General features: G+C 39.6%; 1 protein-coding gene across 1 annotated transcript in view; it reads left to right on the top strand.

Moving 5' to 3' along the window:
- LOC136885056 (neurobeachin-like protein 1) overlaps positions 1-17,003 on the top strand; it is a 398,107-nt gene that overhangs the window by 140,825 nt on the left and 240,279 nt on the right. The window contains exons 29-32 of the mRNA XM_067157452.2: positions 2,768-3,016; positions 4,105-4,198; positions 13,796-13,954; positions 16,494-16,681. Of these exons, the coding sequence (XP_067013553.2) occupies positions 2,768-3,016; positions 4,105-4,198; positions 13,796-13,954; positions 16,494-16,681 (690 nt within the window). The remainder of the gene's footprint in view (positions 1-2,767; positions 3,017-4,104; positions 4,199-13,795; positions 13,955-16,493; positions 16,682-17,003) is intronic.

Genomic DNA, 17,003 nt, shown 5'->3' with positions numbered 1-17,003 from the left:
GACCAACTTTGCTTTACGGGAGCGAAAGCTGGGTGGATTCAGGATATCTTATTCATAAGTTAGAAGTAACAGACATGAAGGTAGCAAGAATGATTGCTGGTACAAACAGGTGGTAACAATGGCAGAATGGTACTCGGAATGAGGAGATAAAGGCTAATTTAGGAATGAACTCGATGGATGAAGCTGTACGCATAAACCGGCTTCGGTGGTGGGGTCATGTGAGGCGAATGGAGGAGGATAGGTTACCTAGGAGAATAATGGACTCTGCTATGGAGGGTAAGAGAAGTAGAGGGAGACCAAGACGACGATGGTTAGACTCGGTTTCTAACGATTTAAAGATAAGAGGTATAGAACTAAATGAGGCCACAACACTAGTTGAAAATCGAGGATTGTGGCGACGTTTAGTAAATTCACAGGGGCTTGCAGACTGAACGCTGAAAGGCATAACAGTCTATAATGATAATGTATGTATGTATGTATGTATGTATGTATGTATGTATGTATGTATGTATGTATGTATGTATATATATTACCACATTGAGGTACTGCTCACTTTCATATCTGGACTGACTGTTCACTAATTTTGGATTTTGAAGTTAAATACTAGTTTTGAACTCAGATAAATTTTTTGTTTCACTATATTTGAGTTCATACTTTCTACTTCATATCTGTAAAGACTATAATACAAGTGATAGATCCCTTACCATGGAAATAGTGGATTGAAATGGGTAGGTTTTTCATTTTTGTAAAAAGTTCAACATATAACATTGACTAATAAAATATGGCTGATATCAAGTGATTTGATTTTTAGGCCATTTAGAATTGTTTGTCCAAGAGATGTTGTAATTAGTACATACACTGCCAAAAAAAAAAAAAAAAACCATTAAATGTGGAAACACCATCTAGCAGTTCTGCGTCAGCTGGTGGTTATTTACAGTGGCATCCAGTGGCTTGTATACTGCTAACACCACTCAAGTAGATTTGGTGACTGATGGATGATCTGACAACAGAATCAACATTTGTCAGTTCCCGTTTTGCAATTGAAATTGTAACGATTAGCAGTGATGGAACTAACAATTCTATGAATATCAATACAAGAAAGAGTCTGGATGATGAGCGTACTCCAGATGCCAAGAATTTAGAGCCTAATTTATTTTTCAGATTTTACACTTACACTTTACACTTTACACTTGTTGGACTGGTTTGTAACAAAGAGAGGAGTGCAGCAGGGCAGCTCATTGTCACCACTTCTATTTGTTATTGTGATGGATGTAGTAATAAAATCTATTAAAAGGAAAGAACATGGAGATATCAAAGCCTTAACATTTGCAGATAATGTTGCAATCTGGAGTGACTGAGAAGAGGAATTGGGAGAGAGAATGCAAAACTGGAATGAGGAGTTTAAGAAATATGGTTTTAAACATCAGTAAGACCAAGACGGTGGTGATGAAAGTGTATGGGGAAGGAGCATAACCAATAGTCGTGTTAAATGAAGCCCAACTGGACAGAGTTCCAGTTTTCAAATACTTGGGTAGCGTTATATCAAATGACAACCTAGCAAAACATGAGGTGAACAGTCGAATCAATAAGGCAACACAATTTTACCACCAGGTAAGACACCTGCTGTGCGATGAGCAAATACCCATGAAAACAAAAATGACATTGTACGAGTCCTATTATACACCAATACTTATATACAGTCTCGAAACCACAACACTGACCAATAGAGATAATTTCAAACTCCAGGCAGCTGAAATGAAATCCCTACCTACTATGATCCAGAAAACCAGGAAAGACAAAATTAGGAATGACAAAATTAGAGAAGAAGTAGGAATAGATGATTCTCTCCTGAATAAGATTCAGATATCAAGACTGAAATGGTTTGGTCACATGAAGAGGATGCCAGTTAACAGAACTGCAAGGAAGGAATTTGACAGAAAATTAGAAGGAAGACGACGCGTGGGAAGGCCACGAAGGAAATGGATAGATTTAGTTAAGAACGATGTGCTGCTGAGAGGTCATGATAGGGACAAGTTGGTGGAGGAGGAATGGTACAAGGACAGGATGAGATGGAGGAGGCTCATATACCACACCCAGGAAACTGGAGATGGTTTAGGATGATGATGATGACTTCTTAGTTCATTCCAGATTTTAATGTTAATTGTATGTTTGTACATTAGTTTTTATGTCAGTTGTGTGTTTTTACACTTGTTTAGTTATTAGATGTATTACATTAAGGCTGAAGATGGCCAGTCAAGGCTGAAACTAGTCCCTAGTTTAGTAATTTAATCCAATAATATTGCATAATATAGTATTGAAAAAGGTGGACCATACAACATTTAATAATTATTCTTATGATCACAATTCAATATGGATCAAAACCATGAAGTTTCTATCCTATGATCTTCAGTAATTGTATTCCAGTTCAGTCTTCTTTTCTTATACTGTTCCTGACGGAGTGTATTCATCTTGCTCTGGGCCTCCCTCTTGCCCTTATAATATAGGGGTTTAGTACATCTTGTACATTATCGCTTTACATTTCATAGGGACGTCCCTGTTCCGCACCAGGTTCCTTACTTTCTGGTAGAAAGTATTTCCTATTTGTACCCTTCTGCTGATCTCCTTATTCAACCTTGCATCTTACAATATTTCACTTCCCAAATATTTGAAGTATTCAGCAACCTCAAGGTTTTGTCCCCTGATGCCCCAGTCTTTGTATGAAAAATAATTTTGGTTTAAGTGTGTTAATAAAAGTGGATTGTTGTAGGAACGTGGTCAGGTGATGGCTTGCGTCAATCTTCTTGGCCTCAACAATGAGTTGTACTGTTCGCACCTTCAGCTAAAGCTACAACTTCTAGAGATGGGTGTTCAGGCTTCTCTAGCAGACCTCAGGGACAGCAGTCAGTCCCTCAGTCTCTCCAGCCACATGGAGAATGCTGCACAGCTCATGAGATGGGTTTATGACCTTGTAGTTCTGGATCCTAATGAGGATATGAGCAAGAAGGCTTCTACTAAGGTAACAGTGCTTTTGATTTCTATTTTTAGTATGACTTCAACAATCTAAGGGATTAAAATATGGCATACAAACTTGCATAAAGGATAAAGTGAATGCAGAATCTATCTTCTACTTCAGTTTGCTTTCTCAGTTCTTTACTGGGTTGGGTAAATAAAGGACTGCAATTGTTGCCTCTCTCTCCACCAACTCCTTAAAAAAAAAAAAAAAAAAAAAAAAAAAAAGAAACAACTATTTGTTTTACGTTGCACTGACACACAGGTTTGGGTCACAAAGCTGTGGAGCTTGCATTCAGGAGATAGCGAGTTCGAACTCCACTGTTGGCAGCCCTGAAGATGGTTTCCCACCTATTTTCATAGGTGCTTCCTTCCTACTCCTAGCCCTTTCCTATCCCATCATCGCCATAAACCTGTTTGTGTCGGTGCGGTGTAAAGCCAGTTGTAAAAATGTCTTCACACTTCACTTCCTTATTCCAGACACGATTTCTTACACTCTGGTAAAATGCATTATCCTGTTGCATCCTCTTGCTAATCTCCATCTCCAGCCTTGTATTCTGCATTAATTCACTCCTTGGGTATATGATACTGTCCACAATTTCAAGGCTTCGACCACCAGTGTTCACAGTGCCTTTCCCTTGTCTTTCTACTCTTCATATCACCATGGTCTTGCTTTTCTCTGCACTGATTTTCATATCATACTTCTCAATTTTCTCGGGCGGTGCATCAAGTTGCTCTTGTACTTCTTTGCTGTTTATTCTGCAAACCTCAATATTGTCTGCAAATAGTAACAATTTCATCTCCCTATTCCCATATGCTTCATTTGTCTCCTTTAAAATTTTGTCCATAACCATTAGAAACAAGAGAGGTGAGTATGGTACTTCTAAATATCAGGTCAAAAAGTTTTTACTTCTTAAAAATGAATGTATCAGAAATGGCTTCCTGTTTGACACATGCCATGGTAACATTCTTTAAATTGTAATAGCTGCGATCACATTCCTACTGGGGATCAGCTTATAATCTGCATTCTGTACTTCTTCTGTTTATATCACAGACTTTTATTACTGAAATACAACAAAACAACTTGTGTTTCAGCTGTTGGATGGAGTATTAGGACTACTTGATGCTCTGCTTGTCTTCCAAGAAGGTCCTCTTGAAGAGTGGAGTGAGATGGCAAAGTTAGCCTTAGGTAAGTAAAGTATATATTAGGCAAGTTTTTAAGTAAGTACTGTTTTGATATAGAAAAAAAAGTAATGCAATTGTTTAAACATTTTTTTTACAAGTAAGCCTGTACCTTAAACTACTTCCCAACCTAAGTTCCAAGCATATTAAGGCACTTATGTCATGAAACCAGCTTCTGAATTCCATCCTCTTAGAAATCTGTTGGCTGATGTGCCAGCCACTGCAGAATGTCTTTTTAGGTCATCATCATCATCATCATCATCATCGTCGTCGTCGTCGTCGTCGTCGTCGTCGTCGTGGTGCTGACCTTCTGGATAGTGTTTCTTGTGTAGCAACATGTGGTAGGCACTTGAAGCTAGGTCAGGACTATATGGAGGAAGATCAAATTGTTCCCAACCAAATGAAGCAATGAGGTCTCTGGTTCGATTAGCCATGTGAGTTTACACATGATAAAATCATTCTTGGATCCATATTGAAATTACTTGCATTAAATAAAACTAGTAAATTTTTATTGTATTGAATAGGTGGGTAAACAATAAAAACTTACTAAATGCTCAGTCCATGCTAATGTCACAGCCAATCATATTGCTTCACAGTTGCTTAATAATGGCAAATCACGATCATCTATTAGGAAATGAGTCATAAATTGTGACTTGGAAATCTGAGGCTATCAGTACTTTAGCCAGACCATTTAATCTCACTGAATTAGAAACTGGTATTACAATGTGCAATAGGGGTAAATCTGCAGGTTGGGACGATATCTGCACTGAGCAAATAAAGCACTTCGGTTCTGGAACAAAGTTGTGGCTCGTGGAATTATTCAACAAATGCCTAGTATCATCCAACATCCCAAAGATTTGGCAGAAGGCACGGGTGATTGCAATCCTAAAACCAGGCAAAAACCCTGAAGATCCAAAAAGTTATAGACCAATATCTCTTCTATGCCACTTGTATAAAATCATGGAACGAATTATTTTGAATCGCCTTACTGAAGTTATTGACCCACTTCTTATTCCGCAGCAGTCAGGATTTAGACCTGCACCTCCCAGATTTTGCATCTAACTCAGCACATTGAAGATGGCTTTGAGTTTAAAAAAAGTTACAGGTGTCGTATTTGTTGATCTCACAGCGGCGTATGACATGGTAAACCATAGATTCCTGTTAAAAAAATTTCACAGTCTTACTAAAGATCTTGAGTTAACACGACTGGTAGGTACACATCTCCATAACCGCAGATACTTTGTTGAATTTCAGGGTCGGCGAAGTCATTGGCGAACTCAAAAGAACAGCTTGCCTCAAGGAAGTGTACTGGTGCCTTTGTTATTTAATATATACACAAATGATCAGCCACAGCCTCAAGACACCAATAGTTTCATATATGCTGATGACCTTGCTCTCGCTGTCCGGTCAGATAGTTTTGAAGTGATAGAATGCACCCTGAAAGCTGCCCTAGAAGAACTCGGCAACTACAGTACTATGATGAAAACCAATTTGTGCTAAACCCGAGCAAAACCCAAGTTTGTGCATTCCATGTACGACATCGACAAGTCAACAGGAAACTCGTGACCTGGAATGGAGCTACGCTAGACCACTGCTTCCATCCCAAATACTTGGGCGTCACTCTTGATCAGTCTCACCTTCAGGGTGCACTAAAAAGCAAAGCAAAGCGAAGTCACCTCCGTACAGGCCGTGAAGGCCCTTGGAGGAGTGGAAGGTGAAGGCTTCCACCATTGTTAACCTCGGAACATGATGGGGTAGAGTGGTTAGCTCTACGCCCGGCCGCCTTTGCCCCCAGGAATTAACCTGGTACTCACTTGTGTAAGCTGAGTGAACCTCAGGGCCATATGCACCTCCGGAAGTGGAAATCTTGTTTCTTAAATTTTACGACTTCCTGACAGGGATTCGAACCCACGTCCTTCCAGGTGAACCAAGCACGCCTTTTCATGGTGCACTGCATGAATGTAAAACAAAAGGTCTCTTCCAGGAACACAGTACTTAGAAAACTTGTTGGATCTACTTGGGGCACACACCCACAAACTGTTCGAACTACTGCACTAGCCTTATATTACTCTGCCAGTGAATATGCCTATCCAGCGTGATACAAATCAGCCCACGCAAAACAGATTGATGTGGCTCTCAAAGAAAGCTGTAGAATAATTACTGGTGTCCTGAAGCCAACTCATCTCGAGAAAAATCAATTACCTTGTCGGTATTGCTCCTTGTGATGTCAGGAGAGAGGCTGCTGCCAATAACGAAAGGCTTAAAACAAATTTAATGCCTTCACATCCACTCTTTGGATACCAACCTGCCCAACGAAGACTGAAGTCCAGGAAAGCCTTTTTAACATCTTCAGAACACCTGGAAGGATCATTGGACAAAGTCAGGATTACTAAATGTAAACAAAAAGACCCCTGCCCTCTTGAAATGGATGGAACCACGGGAAGTGTTGCCTCCTGGTCACACTGAGAACTGGTTGACATGGAGGTCCTTAAACAGACTTAGATTTGGAGTGGGTAGAACCAGAGCGAATCTACAAAAATGGAACTTCCCCATCGATACGGCCTTTTTGTGACTGTGGTGAACTTCAGACAACCGAACACCTGCTATGCTTCCCCCTGTGCCCGGTGCTGGCCAATCCAAATGCCCTGAAATTGTTTGCTTACACTTCTCTTTCTTGGGTGATATTGAGTGTCTCCATTCCATAATTAGCATCCTACATTTATAATTTTGTTTTTTTTGTTTTTTTGTTATTGGCTTTACGTTGCACTGACACAGATAGGTCTTGTGGCAATGATGGGACAGGAAAGGACTAGGAGTGGGAAGGAAGTAGCTCTGGCCTTAAGGTACAGCCCCAGCATTTGCCTGGTGTGAAAATATGAAACCATGGAAAACCATCTTCTGGGCTGCCGACAGTGGGGTTTGAACCCACTATCTCCCGAATACTAGATACTGGCTGCACTTAAGCGACTGCAGCTATCGAGCTCGGTTTTAGAAAACTAATCGCAGCATGTATTTCATATTTGGCAGGACCGTTAATTGTCGGGCATTTTCAATACACACAAAGACGTAAATGCAGATGAATGCTTCTGTTTGTGACTAGCGTACAGATGTATTTACAGAGTACACATGTGCCAAACGATGGCGTAAGCGCTGCAGCGGTCATATTTAAAAACGGTAATTTCTTAAAAATGTGCTTCGTACTTCATTATACGAGGGGGTACCCCAAAAAATCTGAATTATTTTTTAAAAGCTATTTATTTTCAAATTTTTTTACAAAACAACCTTATCCCCTTGAAAATACTCTCCATTACAACTAATACGTTTGTCCCACCGATGCTTCCACTGTTCGAAACATTTTTTGTAGTCATCTTTAGAAATGGCTGACAGCTCCTCCCTGGTTTTCTTCTTGACCTCTTCAATGTTGTGAAATCAATGTCCTTTCATGCCTCTTTTTATGTGTGGAAATAAGAAAAAAGTCGCACAGAACCAGGTCAGGCAAATAAGATGCGTGGGGCAGCGGAACCATGCCACTTTTAGCCAAAAAATTTCTAACAGAGATGGCTGTGTGTGCAGGTGCGTTGTCGTGGTGGAGGAACCAGTTTCTTGCCTGCCAAAAATCAGGTCTTCTTATCGAGTAGAATACAAAATTTCATAGCTGCACATTGTTCACTTAAACTTGCCATCATAAAAAACGAAACAAGAACAAAATAACGCTAGTAAAAATAATCACTGCACATGAACAAAACAAGCTAGGATGACAACACAGGTGGCACTGAACTGGCAATGAGTTGCGCTATACATGCGTAGAGGCAGAAATATGCGCTACACAAGCTTCACCCACGGCAATGTTATTCCAGTTATTTTTGGGTACCCCTTTGTGAAACTGATGTTAGCTGCTTCCATCTGGACAAGTTGAATTCAGAGGCCAACAGCTGACATTCAGTGCTTGCCCCAAATACCTAGGAATTGTTCTAGATCGCTCACTCGTGTGCAAATACATTTATATACAACAGCAGCAAAACTGAAAACTTGTAACAACTTCTTCTACTTCTTAGCATTGTAACTTACTGCAAGTGCAGTGTCTACTCTTCCAAGTTCTTATACGTCATTTTGCACGGTCATGGACGTCATTTGGCCTTAAGCCAACTGCCCTCATATCGTCTTCGATGTCCAGTTATATTTGGTTGTCCACGTCGGTGTACACAGTCGACATCAGAGTGAAAGGTGAAGCTGGCAGTTGTGCCAAGTGCTGCACGTAGAACATGGCCGTACCATTGGAGGCGCCTTTCTTCTGTAATTGGTGTGATGCCCATTTGCTGAAGAATTTTGTCATTCCTGGTGTGGTGGATTAAGGAGATGCCCATGGACCAGTGGAGTATTCGCATCTCCATGGCATGAAATTGGTGTTCAGTGCTTTCGTTGTCCGGCTCCATGGCTAAAGGGTTAGCGTGTTGGCCTTTGGTTACAGGGGTCACATATGAAAAGACGGTGTTGCAACGAACTGTCTCACTATGTTAACAGCTCAGATTCAGATTGACAACTAATGCTTGCCAGATTGAACACGTGCAGGCTGCTTACAAAGTCAAGAACTGTGCGCGCACCTCCCATACTGCAGCTTCTGTAACGCAGAGTACAAACGCCGTGCGTTCGGTCTGGGTTTGTAAGGGAGACATATTGTTGTAGTTAATGGCGATTAAGCTTATGCCACGATTTGCTACACAGTGTACTTCCTTGTATATCTCAATTTTCTTAGATCTCCGACTGTTGGCTATCATGGCTCTAACAGAGTTGTAACATTTGATGCGTAGTAATTCTCCCTGAGGTTATTTCCTGAGCGCATGTGCAAAGGTTTCATACGATCAAATATAACGGGGTTTTTGTTCGTGAACATCAACAGTTGGTAGGACTGGCCCCGCGCTTCTGCTATGCTTAGGCGGGACCATTAGGAGTGGGGAGAGCATGCTGTTAGATATTTACCGCCATTTCATCGATAACGCTTACGATGTTAAAATTTTTACAATTGATTTATCGATATCCACCTTTTCAATACTTCACAATCCTTGTGACTAGGATGTAATTATTCTACTTAGGTTGTTGTGGTACATGTTTCGCTTGTCCTAGCAAGTATCATCAGCCACGCAATTCTCTAAACTAGTCAGAGTTTTGAACTAGATGTTACATAAGTAAGATTGTCCCATAAGAACTTATTGTTTACAATATTTTATGTATGATTTATACATTTTGTTGGATCACAGTTTATTAACAGTGGATGGTTGAATTGATTGATTATAACCTAAAATTTTAGAGGGTTGTGTATTATTATCTTCCCATCTAATGGGGATAAAATGTAAGTATTATGTCAAAACACACCAGTATTGATGCTAAGTTAACAATCAAGGCAAATAGGAGCCTTAATATTTACAAAGCTTTTACAATATATAGTGTTTCTATACATTCAACAAATTAAAAGGAGTGTGGATTAACTAAAATCTTCATATATATTAAAACTTTTCAATAATAAAAATAAGAGTCTGTTTGATAGTATACAAGGTAAAAATGCTGGTTGAACAGCAAGTAAGCAAATTTTGATTAATGTAGAATGCTTGAGTAAAATCTTGAACATATGAAGAATTGTTTCATTCTCTCCATATTTATGGAATCTGGTATACTTATAGTCATAAAGCTGTGCAGTTTTATCTTTGCAGTTTTGCTCACGATGTTGGAGTCCACTGTGCAACGCATAATTATAAAATTTCTTGCTCGTGAAGGAGTTACAGCAGCGAAAATTTGCCAGAGACTGCACAGTTCGGTGATCAAACATTGTCAAGAACGCGTGTGTTTACCTGAAATAAAAAGTGCAAGGAAGGACGAGAACATGTGGAAAATCAGCAACACGATTGCTGTCCTCGGACCAGCATTACAAACGAAAACATTCATACAGTTAAAGACATTATTGACGAAGATCGACGCGCGAGAGTATCAGAAATTGCAGAACAAGTCTGAATCAGTTATGGGAGCTTTCAAGCAATTATCACGTACGACCTACAGTTCTGTAAAGTGTGTTCCCGATGCGCGGCCCAATACTGCAGCTCTGTCTCCAAGCTACAGGAAATGCATTGGATTACACTTGATCATCCTCCTTACAGCCAGGACTTATCGCCCTGCGATTTTCATTTGTTCGGACTGCTTAAAGAAGCTCTAGGAGGGCAACGATTTGAAGATGAGAGTGTGGAAGACTGTTGGAAACTGTCTGGTGACATGACCCTGTTCTTTTTACGATGGAGGCATCAAAAAGCTGCCCATATGCTGGGACAGATTTATTTCCAAAGCAGGAAACTATATGGAAAAATAAATTGTAATTGCCTTGCGTTTCTCAATAAATGAATTTAAATAAAAAATAAAATCCTGTTTATATTTGATCCCCCCTCGTACTCACCACAGCGTGTACAGTGGGCTGTGTTCGTGGAACATCCAGGGAGGGAGCGCACTGCAGTGACAATCATCATTAGAGGTCTGCATTCCTCGTTTGATGAGCCCAACTTAGCACACTGGGGCGAAACGCTGGTAACCAGGAATGAGTTAGCTGGAAAATTTATAATGTCCAATAACGGATCAACTACATTGGTATTACAAACAAAGGTAGTCGTGTAGTTAAGTGTTTCTCTGCTACTGAGTGTGACTAGTCCGACCATTTAGCGCTAGACAGTCTGACCGAACGCACCATATTTGGTCCGACTGATTCACATTTGCTGTCACTACAAAATTCATTGCGAACATGGAAGGAGAGTCCATAGACGGGATGAAAGTAAAACTTGAGAGGAAAGAGTATGGATTATTAAAGTAAGAAAGGATGAAGAGCGAAGTGTGGGAATACTTCTTGGCAGTAACAACTGTGAATGGTCAACATGCAGGATGTGTTGTTGTTTGAGTCATCAGTCCATAGACTGGTTTGATGCAGCTCTCCGTGCCACCCTATCCTGTGTTAACCTTTTCATTTCTATGTAACTATTGCATCCTACATCTGCTCTAATCTGCTTGTCATATTCATACCTTGGTCTACCCCTACTGTTCTTACCACCTACACTTCCTTCTAAAACCAACTGAACAAGTCCTGGGTGTCTTAAGATGTGTCCTATCATTCTATCTCTTCTTCTCGTCAAATTTAGCCAAATCGATCTCCTCTCACCAATTCGATTCAGTATCTCTTCATTCGTGATTCGAGCTATCCGTCTCACCTTCAGCATTCTTCTGTAACACCACATTTCAAAAGCTTCTATTCTCTTTCTTTCTGAGCTAGTTATCGTCCATGTTTCACTTCCATACAATGTCACGCTCCACACGAAAGTCTTCAAAAACATCTTTCTAATTCTGATATCAATGTTTGAAGTGAGCAAATTTCTTTTCTTAAGAAAGCTCTTCCTTGCTTGTGCTAGTCTGCATTTTATGTCTTCCTTACTTCTGCCATCGTTAGTTATTTTACTACCCAAGTAACAATATTCATCTACTTCCTTTAAGACTTCATTTCCTAATCTAATATTTCCTACATCACCTGCCTTCATTCGACTGCACTCCATTACATTTGTTTTGGACTTATTTATTTTCATCTTGTACTCCTTACCCAAGACTTCATCCATACCATTTAGCAACTTCTCGAGATCTTCTGCAGTCTCTGATAAAATAACAGTATCATCGGCAAATCTCAAGGTTTTGATTTCCTCTCCTTGGACTGTGATTCCCTTTCCAAATTTCTCTTTGATTTCCTTTACTGCCTGTTCTATGTAAACATTGAAAAGGAGAGGGGACAAACTTCAGCCTTTGCCTCACTCCTTTCTGGATTGCTGCTTCTTTTTCAAAGCCCTCGATTCTTATCACTGCAGACTGATTTTTATACAGATTGTAGATAATTCTTCGTTCTCGGTATCTGATCCCTATCATCTTCAGAATCATAAATAATTTGGTCCAATCAACATTATCAAATGCCTTTTCTAGATCTACGAATGCCATGTACATGGGCTTGTCCTTCTTGATTCGATATTCTAAGATCAGACGTAAAGTCAGTATTGCTTCACATGTTCCTACATTTCTTCTGGAGCCAAATTGATCTTCTCCCAACTCAGCTTCCACTTGTTTTTTCATTCTTCTGTAAATAATACATGTTAAAATTTTGCAGGCATGAGATACTAAACTAATGGTGCAGTAGTTTTCACACCTGTCAGCACCGGCTTTCTTGGGAATAGGTATAACAACATTCTTCTGAAAATTGGATGGGACTTCTCCTGTCTCATACATCTTGCACACTAAATGAAATAACCTTGCCATGCTGGTTTCTCCCAAGGTAGTCAGTAATTCAGAGGGAATGTCATCAATTCCAGGTGCCCTGTGCAGGATATGTGCCATGTAAATCTTGTGCTTCCTTATTGATGTTTGTGTCTACTATCGCATGTATGAAAGTGCACAAATTTGTAATGTGCGGCCTAATACAGTGCAGCTCTCAAATACAGTATACATTAAATAAAACAAATCATTACACATAAGTGAGTCAAAATGTGCACAACAGATCTCCATCCCTTTACAGTTGTTTCAGGAACAGGGTTTTATGTCGAGCACGAGTTAATGTTGGCACAGGCTATGGACGAATAAATGTTTACAATATTCCTCCTATAAAAATGTATTTATTAAAGATTGTCTTTCTCATGATGATCCCCTTGCATGGTGGAGAAATAACAGCACAGAGTATCAAAGACTTTTTCTGCTAGCAAATATTGTCTATTCCAGCCTCCACTATGGCAAGTGGAAGAAATTTCAGTTCAGCTGGTATCCAAATTAATGACAAATTCTGTATTAAAACAAACAAAAAAATAATGGTGAATGTTTGTGATGATGAGAAAGATGGTACAGTTTAACGCTCCATGTCTGCTAACATGACAAATTGATCTCACAGTGTTTATAGTAACTTTGTAATTACATTACTTCAATGGTAATATTGTTAAAATATTTGCATGGTGTCCAATATTTTATAGTTCGACCCCTGTCCTTTCCTCGCTCCCTTTAAGTTTGCTCGTTGCGACTTCATTGTTATTGTCTGTTACACGCTATTAGCCAACCCGCTCTAAGTGGACTGAGATACGGTCGACCGTATGAGGGTCGAATGAGCGTGAGCGAACAAACTGGGTGATTTGCAGACCTCTAATCGGTGTAATTTTTAGCATGTCTTGCCATTCAGAGCTTGAGAGTACATTGTGATTTATTTCCCAAAAGTTAGCCAATGGGACTTGCACAAACAATGGAACCCCTCTTACTTTACGAGGAGAGTTATGCCATCTGTGAGCTTGCATCCGGGAGATAGTAGGTTCGAATCCTACTATCGGCAGCCCTGAAGATGGTTTTCCGTGGTTTCCCATTTTCACACCAGGCAAATGCTGGGGCTGTACCTTAATTAAGGCCATGGCCGCTTCCTTCCAACTCCTAGGCCTTTCCTATCCCATCGTCGCCGTAAGACCTATCTGTGTCGGTGCGACGTAAAGCCCATAGCAAGAAGAACTTCTCTGTCTTTAAGAATACTGTATCTCAAATTTTCCTTACTGTGACTGATCTTCTTTTCTAGGTATTCTCCTTAGCTGTGCCTCCAGCACTGATCTTGAACTGTGCGCCATTGCCACAGCCAAGCTTCACGCCTTGGTTCAGACTCGCACCATGAAGGACCTGGACGAAGGAGGTTACCTCCTCTACTACATGAACTCCATTGTGGAGAAGGCTTTGGAGGGTAAGTACAATTCACTTTTATACTCCTTTCCCCTTCTCCAGATCCTGCCAGGTTGGGGCATGTATGATACTTCTCCACGTTCCTCTCTCCTTCCACCATTTTGTTCCAGTCCAGGTTTCTTCTCCTTGCACTCCTCTCGTCCACCTTCTTCTAGGTCTCCCTCTTGCTTTCTTTCCCTCAAACTTCATCTCCATCATCTGTTTCAGTATTCTTTTCTCCTCCATCCACTTTACATGTCCAAACCATCTTAGTTTACTCCTACCAGTTCTCTGATTTAGGTTTTCCATTCAGACTTCCTTTCTCACACCTTTGTTTCTCAGTCCGTCTTTCCTTGGTTTTTCCTATCATGCTTCTTAGGTATTTCATTTCGCTGGCTTGAATTCTACTCTCCTCCCTACTTGTCAGTGTCCAGTTCTCCACCACATAAGTCAGTATGGGTGCGTGATACATTTTGTACATTATCTCTCTACACTTCCTTATTCCCGACAAGGTTTCTTACACTGTAGTAGAATGCATTGCCCTGTAGCACCCTCTTGATAATCTTGATGTCCAGCCTTGTATTCTGCATTAATTCACTCCCTATGTGTTTGAAACTGTCAATAATATCAAGGCATTGACCACCAATTTTCACATTTCATTTCCCTTGTCTTTCTCCGCTTGATATCACCAAGGTCTTGCTTTTCTCTACACTGAGTTTCATACCATACGTTTGAATTTTCTCATTCAGTGCATCAAGTTACTCTTGTACTTCTTTGCTGTTCATTCCGCAAACCACAATATCATCTGCAAATACTGATAACTTCATCTTCCTTTCCCATATATTTGCTTTGTCTCATTTACAATTTCATCCAAAACCATTAAAAACAGAAGAGGTGACAGCACACTCCCCTGTCTTAGTCTAGTTTCATTTCTAAACTATTCCGCCTTTCCAACCGGAGTCTGTACGCTGCTGAGGCACATTGCTTGCACCATTTCTACAGTTTGTGTACCCAGTCTCCTTTTTGACCATGGTTTCCCAAACTTTCTGCCTGGGAACACTATTTTATGCCTTTGTTAGATCTATGAATGTCATGATCAGATCCTTTTTGAATTCCCCATTTTTTTCCATTAATTCAGTTTTATTGTCAAGGCTTCTTTACTATAATCTATCAGCTTCATTGTCCGTATTGATAATTTGAGCACACAAGTATGAAGGATGAGTTTTCCACCTAATCAATACTTTATTTTACAAAGTGTCCAGAATTGTTTACACCAGAACCTCAGGACCCTTTATTCTCTAAGAACTGTACCCTATTTTTAACCTCTCAGCTTTACAGTTCCTGGAATATGTGGCATTCATGGGATTCCAGCAAGCTAAAGCCCTTCATTGTACCATATGTATATATCTTAACATTAGTTTTATATTAGAATAAGGCATTCTTGTTTAATTAATTTTTTGTAATGTTTTATTATGTACAATCACTATTAAGCAGGTTTACCAACAGCTGATGATGACATATTTACAGGTCAAAACCGGTACTGTTTTTTAATATAAATAATTCTAAACACTTTGTAAAATGAAGTATTGATTAGGTGGAAAACTCATTCTTCGTACTTGTGAAGGTTTCTTTATTCATGACCATGAATTCCCAGCAAATATGTTGGTAGATGGTCCGCCTAGTCAATACTATTTATTATTTACCTTTCACCTTAACATCTAGTACATGTTTCGAGAATATTTATGCATTCTCTTCCTCAGCTAGTGGATTAAAAGCGACAGTTGCCTTCACATCTCTTCAACATATGCCCATCACACGTAATATTTACATCAACATACTGACCATTTTAACTTTATTTCAACCTGGCTGCATAATACACCCATTAACTGAAAATAATGCCAGGACTTCTAGTTTTAATGCAACTTCACTTATTCTTATACAAATCCAATTGAACTTCGCAAGATAGTATTAGAACTCCAAGGACATTGTAAACTCACATCAATGTACGACACTGTGTTCAATATTTTAATTCATATAGACATTATTTTAACACCTGTTAACGGCGGATATCGGCAGGACTTCAAGTTTTAATGCAATTTCATTTATTCTTAACCCAACTTTATTTGAACTTCGCAAGATAGCATTGCAATATCAAGGATACTGTGAACTCATATCACTATAAGACGCTCTACTCAATATTTAATCAGACATTACTATATTGTGTTTTTATTTGTACATGACAAGATGGGATTTTAATTCCATGTTTTTTACCATCCAAATTTTTTAAATGTTACACTGTAATGGCCATAGTTTTGAATTTTTAATGGGGGCCCCCCTATTTTATCAGTTCTTATTGTATACTGAATTTTAATCCACTAGCTGAGGAAGAGAATGCATAAATATTCTCGAAACATGTACTAGATGTTAAGGTGAAAGGTAAATAATAAGTAGTATTGACTACATATTTGCTGTTATTAAGTCAATACGGATCCAATACCGGCCACTATGGTCAAGATTATTAATAATCATGAATTCCCACATGCTTTCAATTCTGTTTGCAGCAAACAATCAAGAACACTATTCGTTCCTCATTCCCGTGATAAAGGCGTTGCTGGAGAAGCTGAACCCAATGCTCAATTTGGCCTCACAGCTACCCACCTTGCCCCAGACCCAAGCAGGACCAGCCTTCTTTGACAACTTCCAAGTGTACTGCCGCGATCCTCAGTGGAAAACGTTCATCAACAAGAAGGTAGGGAGTCAGCATTCATTTCTTCAAAAACTGCATGCTGGAATTCTTTGAATTGGATTTTGCCTTGCAGAAATCAAGAGATCCCTTTCTACACGCCATTTCTCTGATGACATTGCATCCAGCATTCAAGCACAGAAGTTAACAGAAAGTGAGTCAGTTTCTGGTAGGAGGTATAATTTGACTTATATAAGGCGTCCATTTGACTTATATAAGGCACAGTATGAGCTGAAACTCGAAGCTTTTGATAATAGAGGTTTTCTCGGTAAAATGACATTTGTAAAATCAAATTCTATGGTAAACGTGGAAAAATGCAAGTGATAAA

This window comes from Anabrus simplex, chromosome 13, assembly GCF_040414725.1.
Source record: "Anabrus simplex isolate iqAnaSimp1 chromosome 13, ASM4041472v1, whole genome shotgun sequence".
NCBI lineage: Eukaryota > Metazoa > Arthropoda > Insecta > Orthoptera > Tettigoniidae > Anabrus > Anabrus simplex.
The sequence above is the reverse complement of the archived record's forward strand: the minus strand, read 5'-3'. Positions and strand labels throughout refer to the sequence as shown.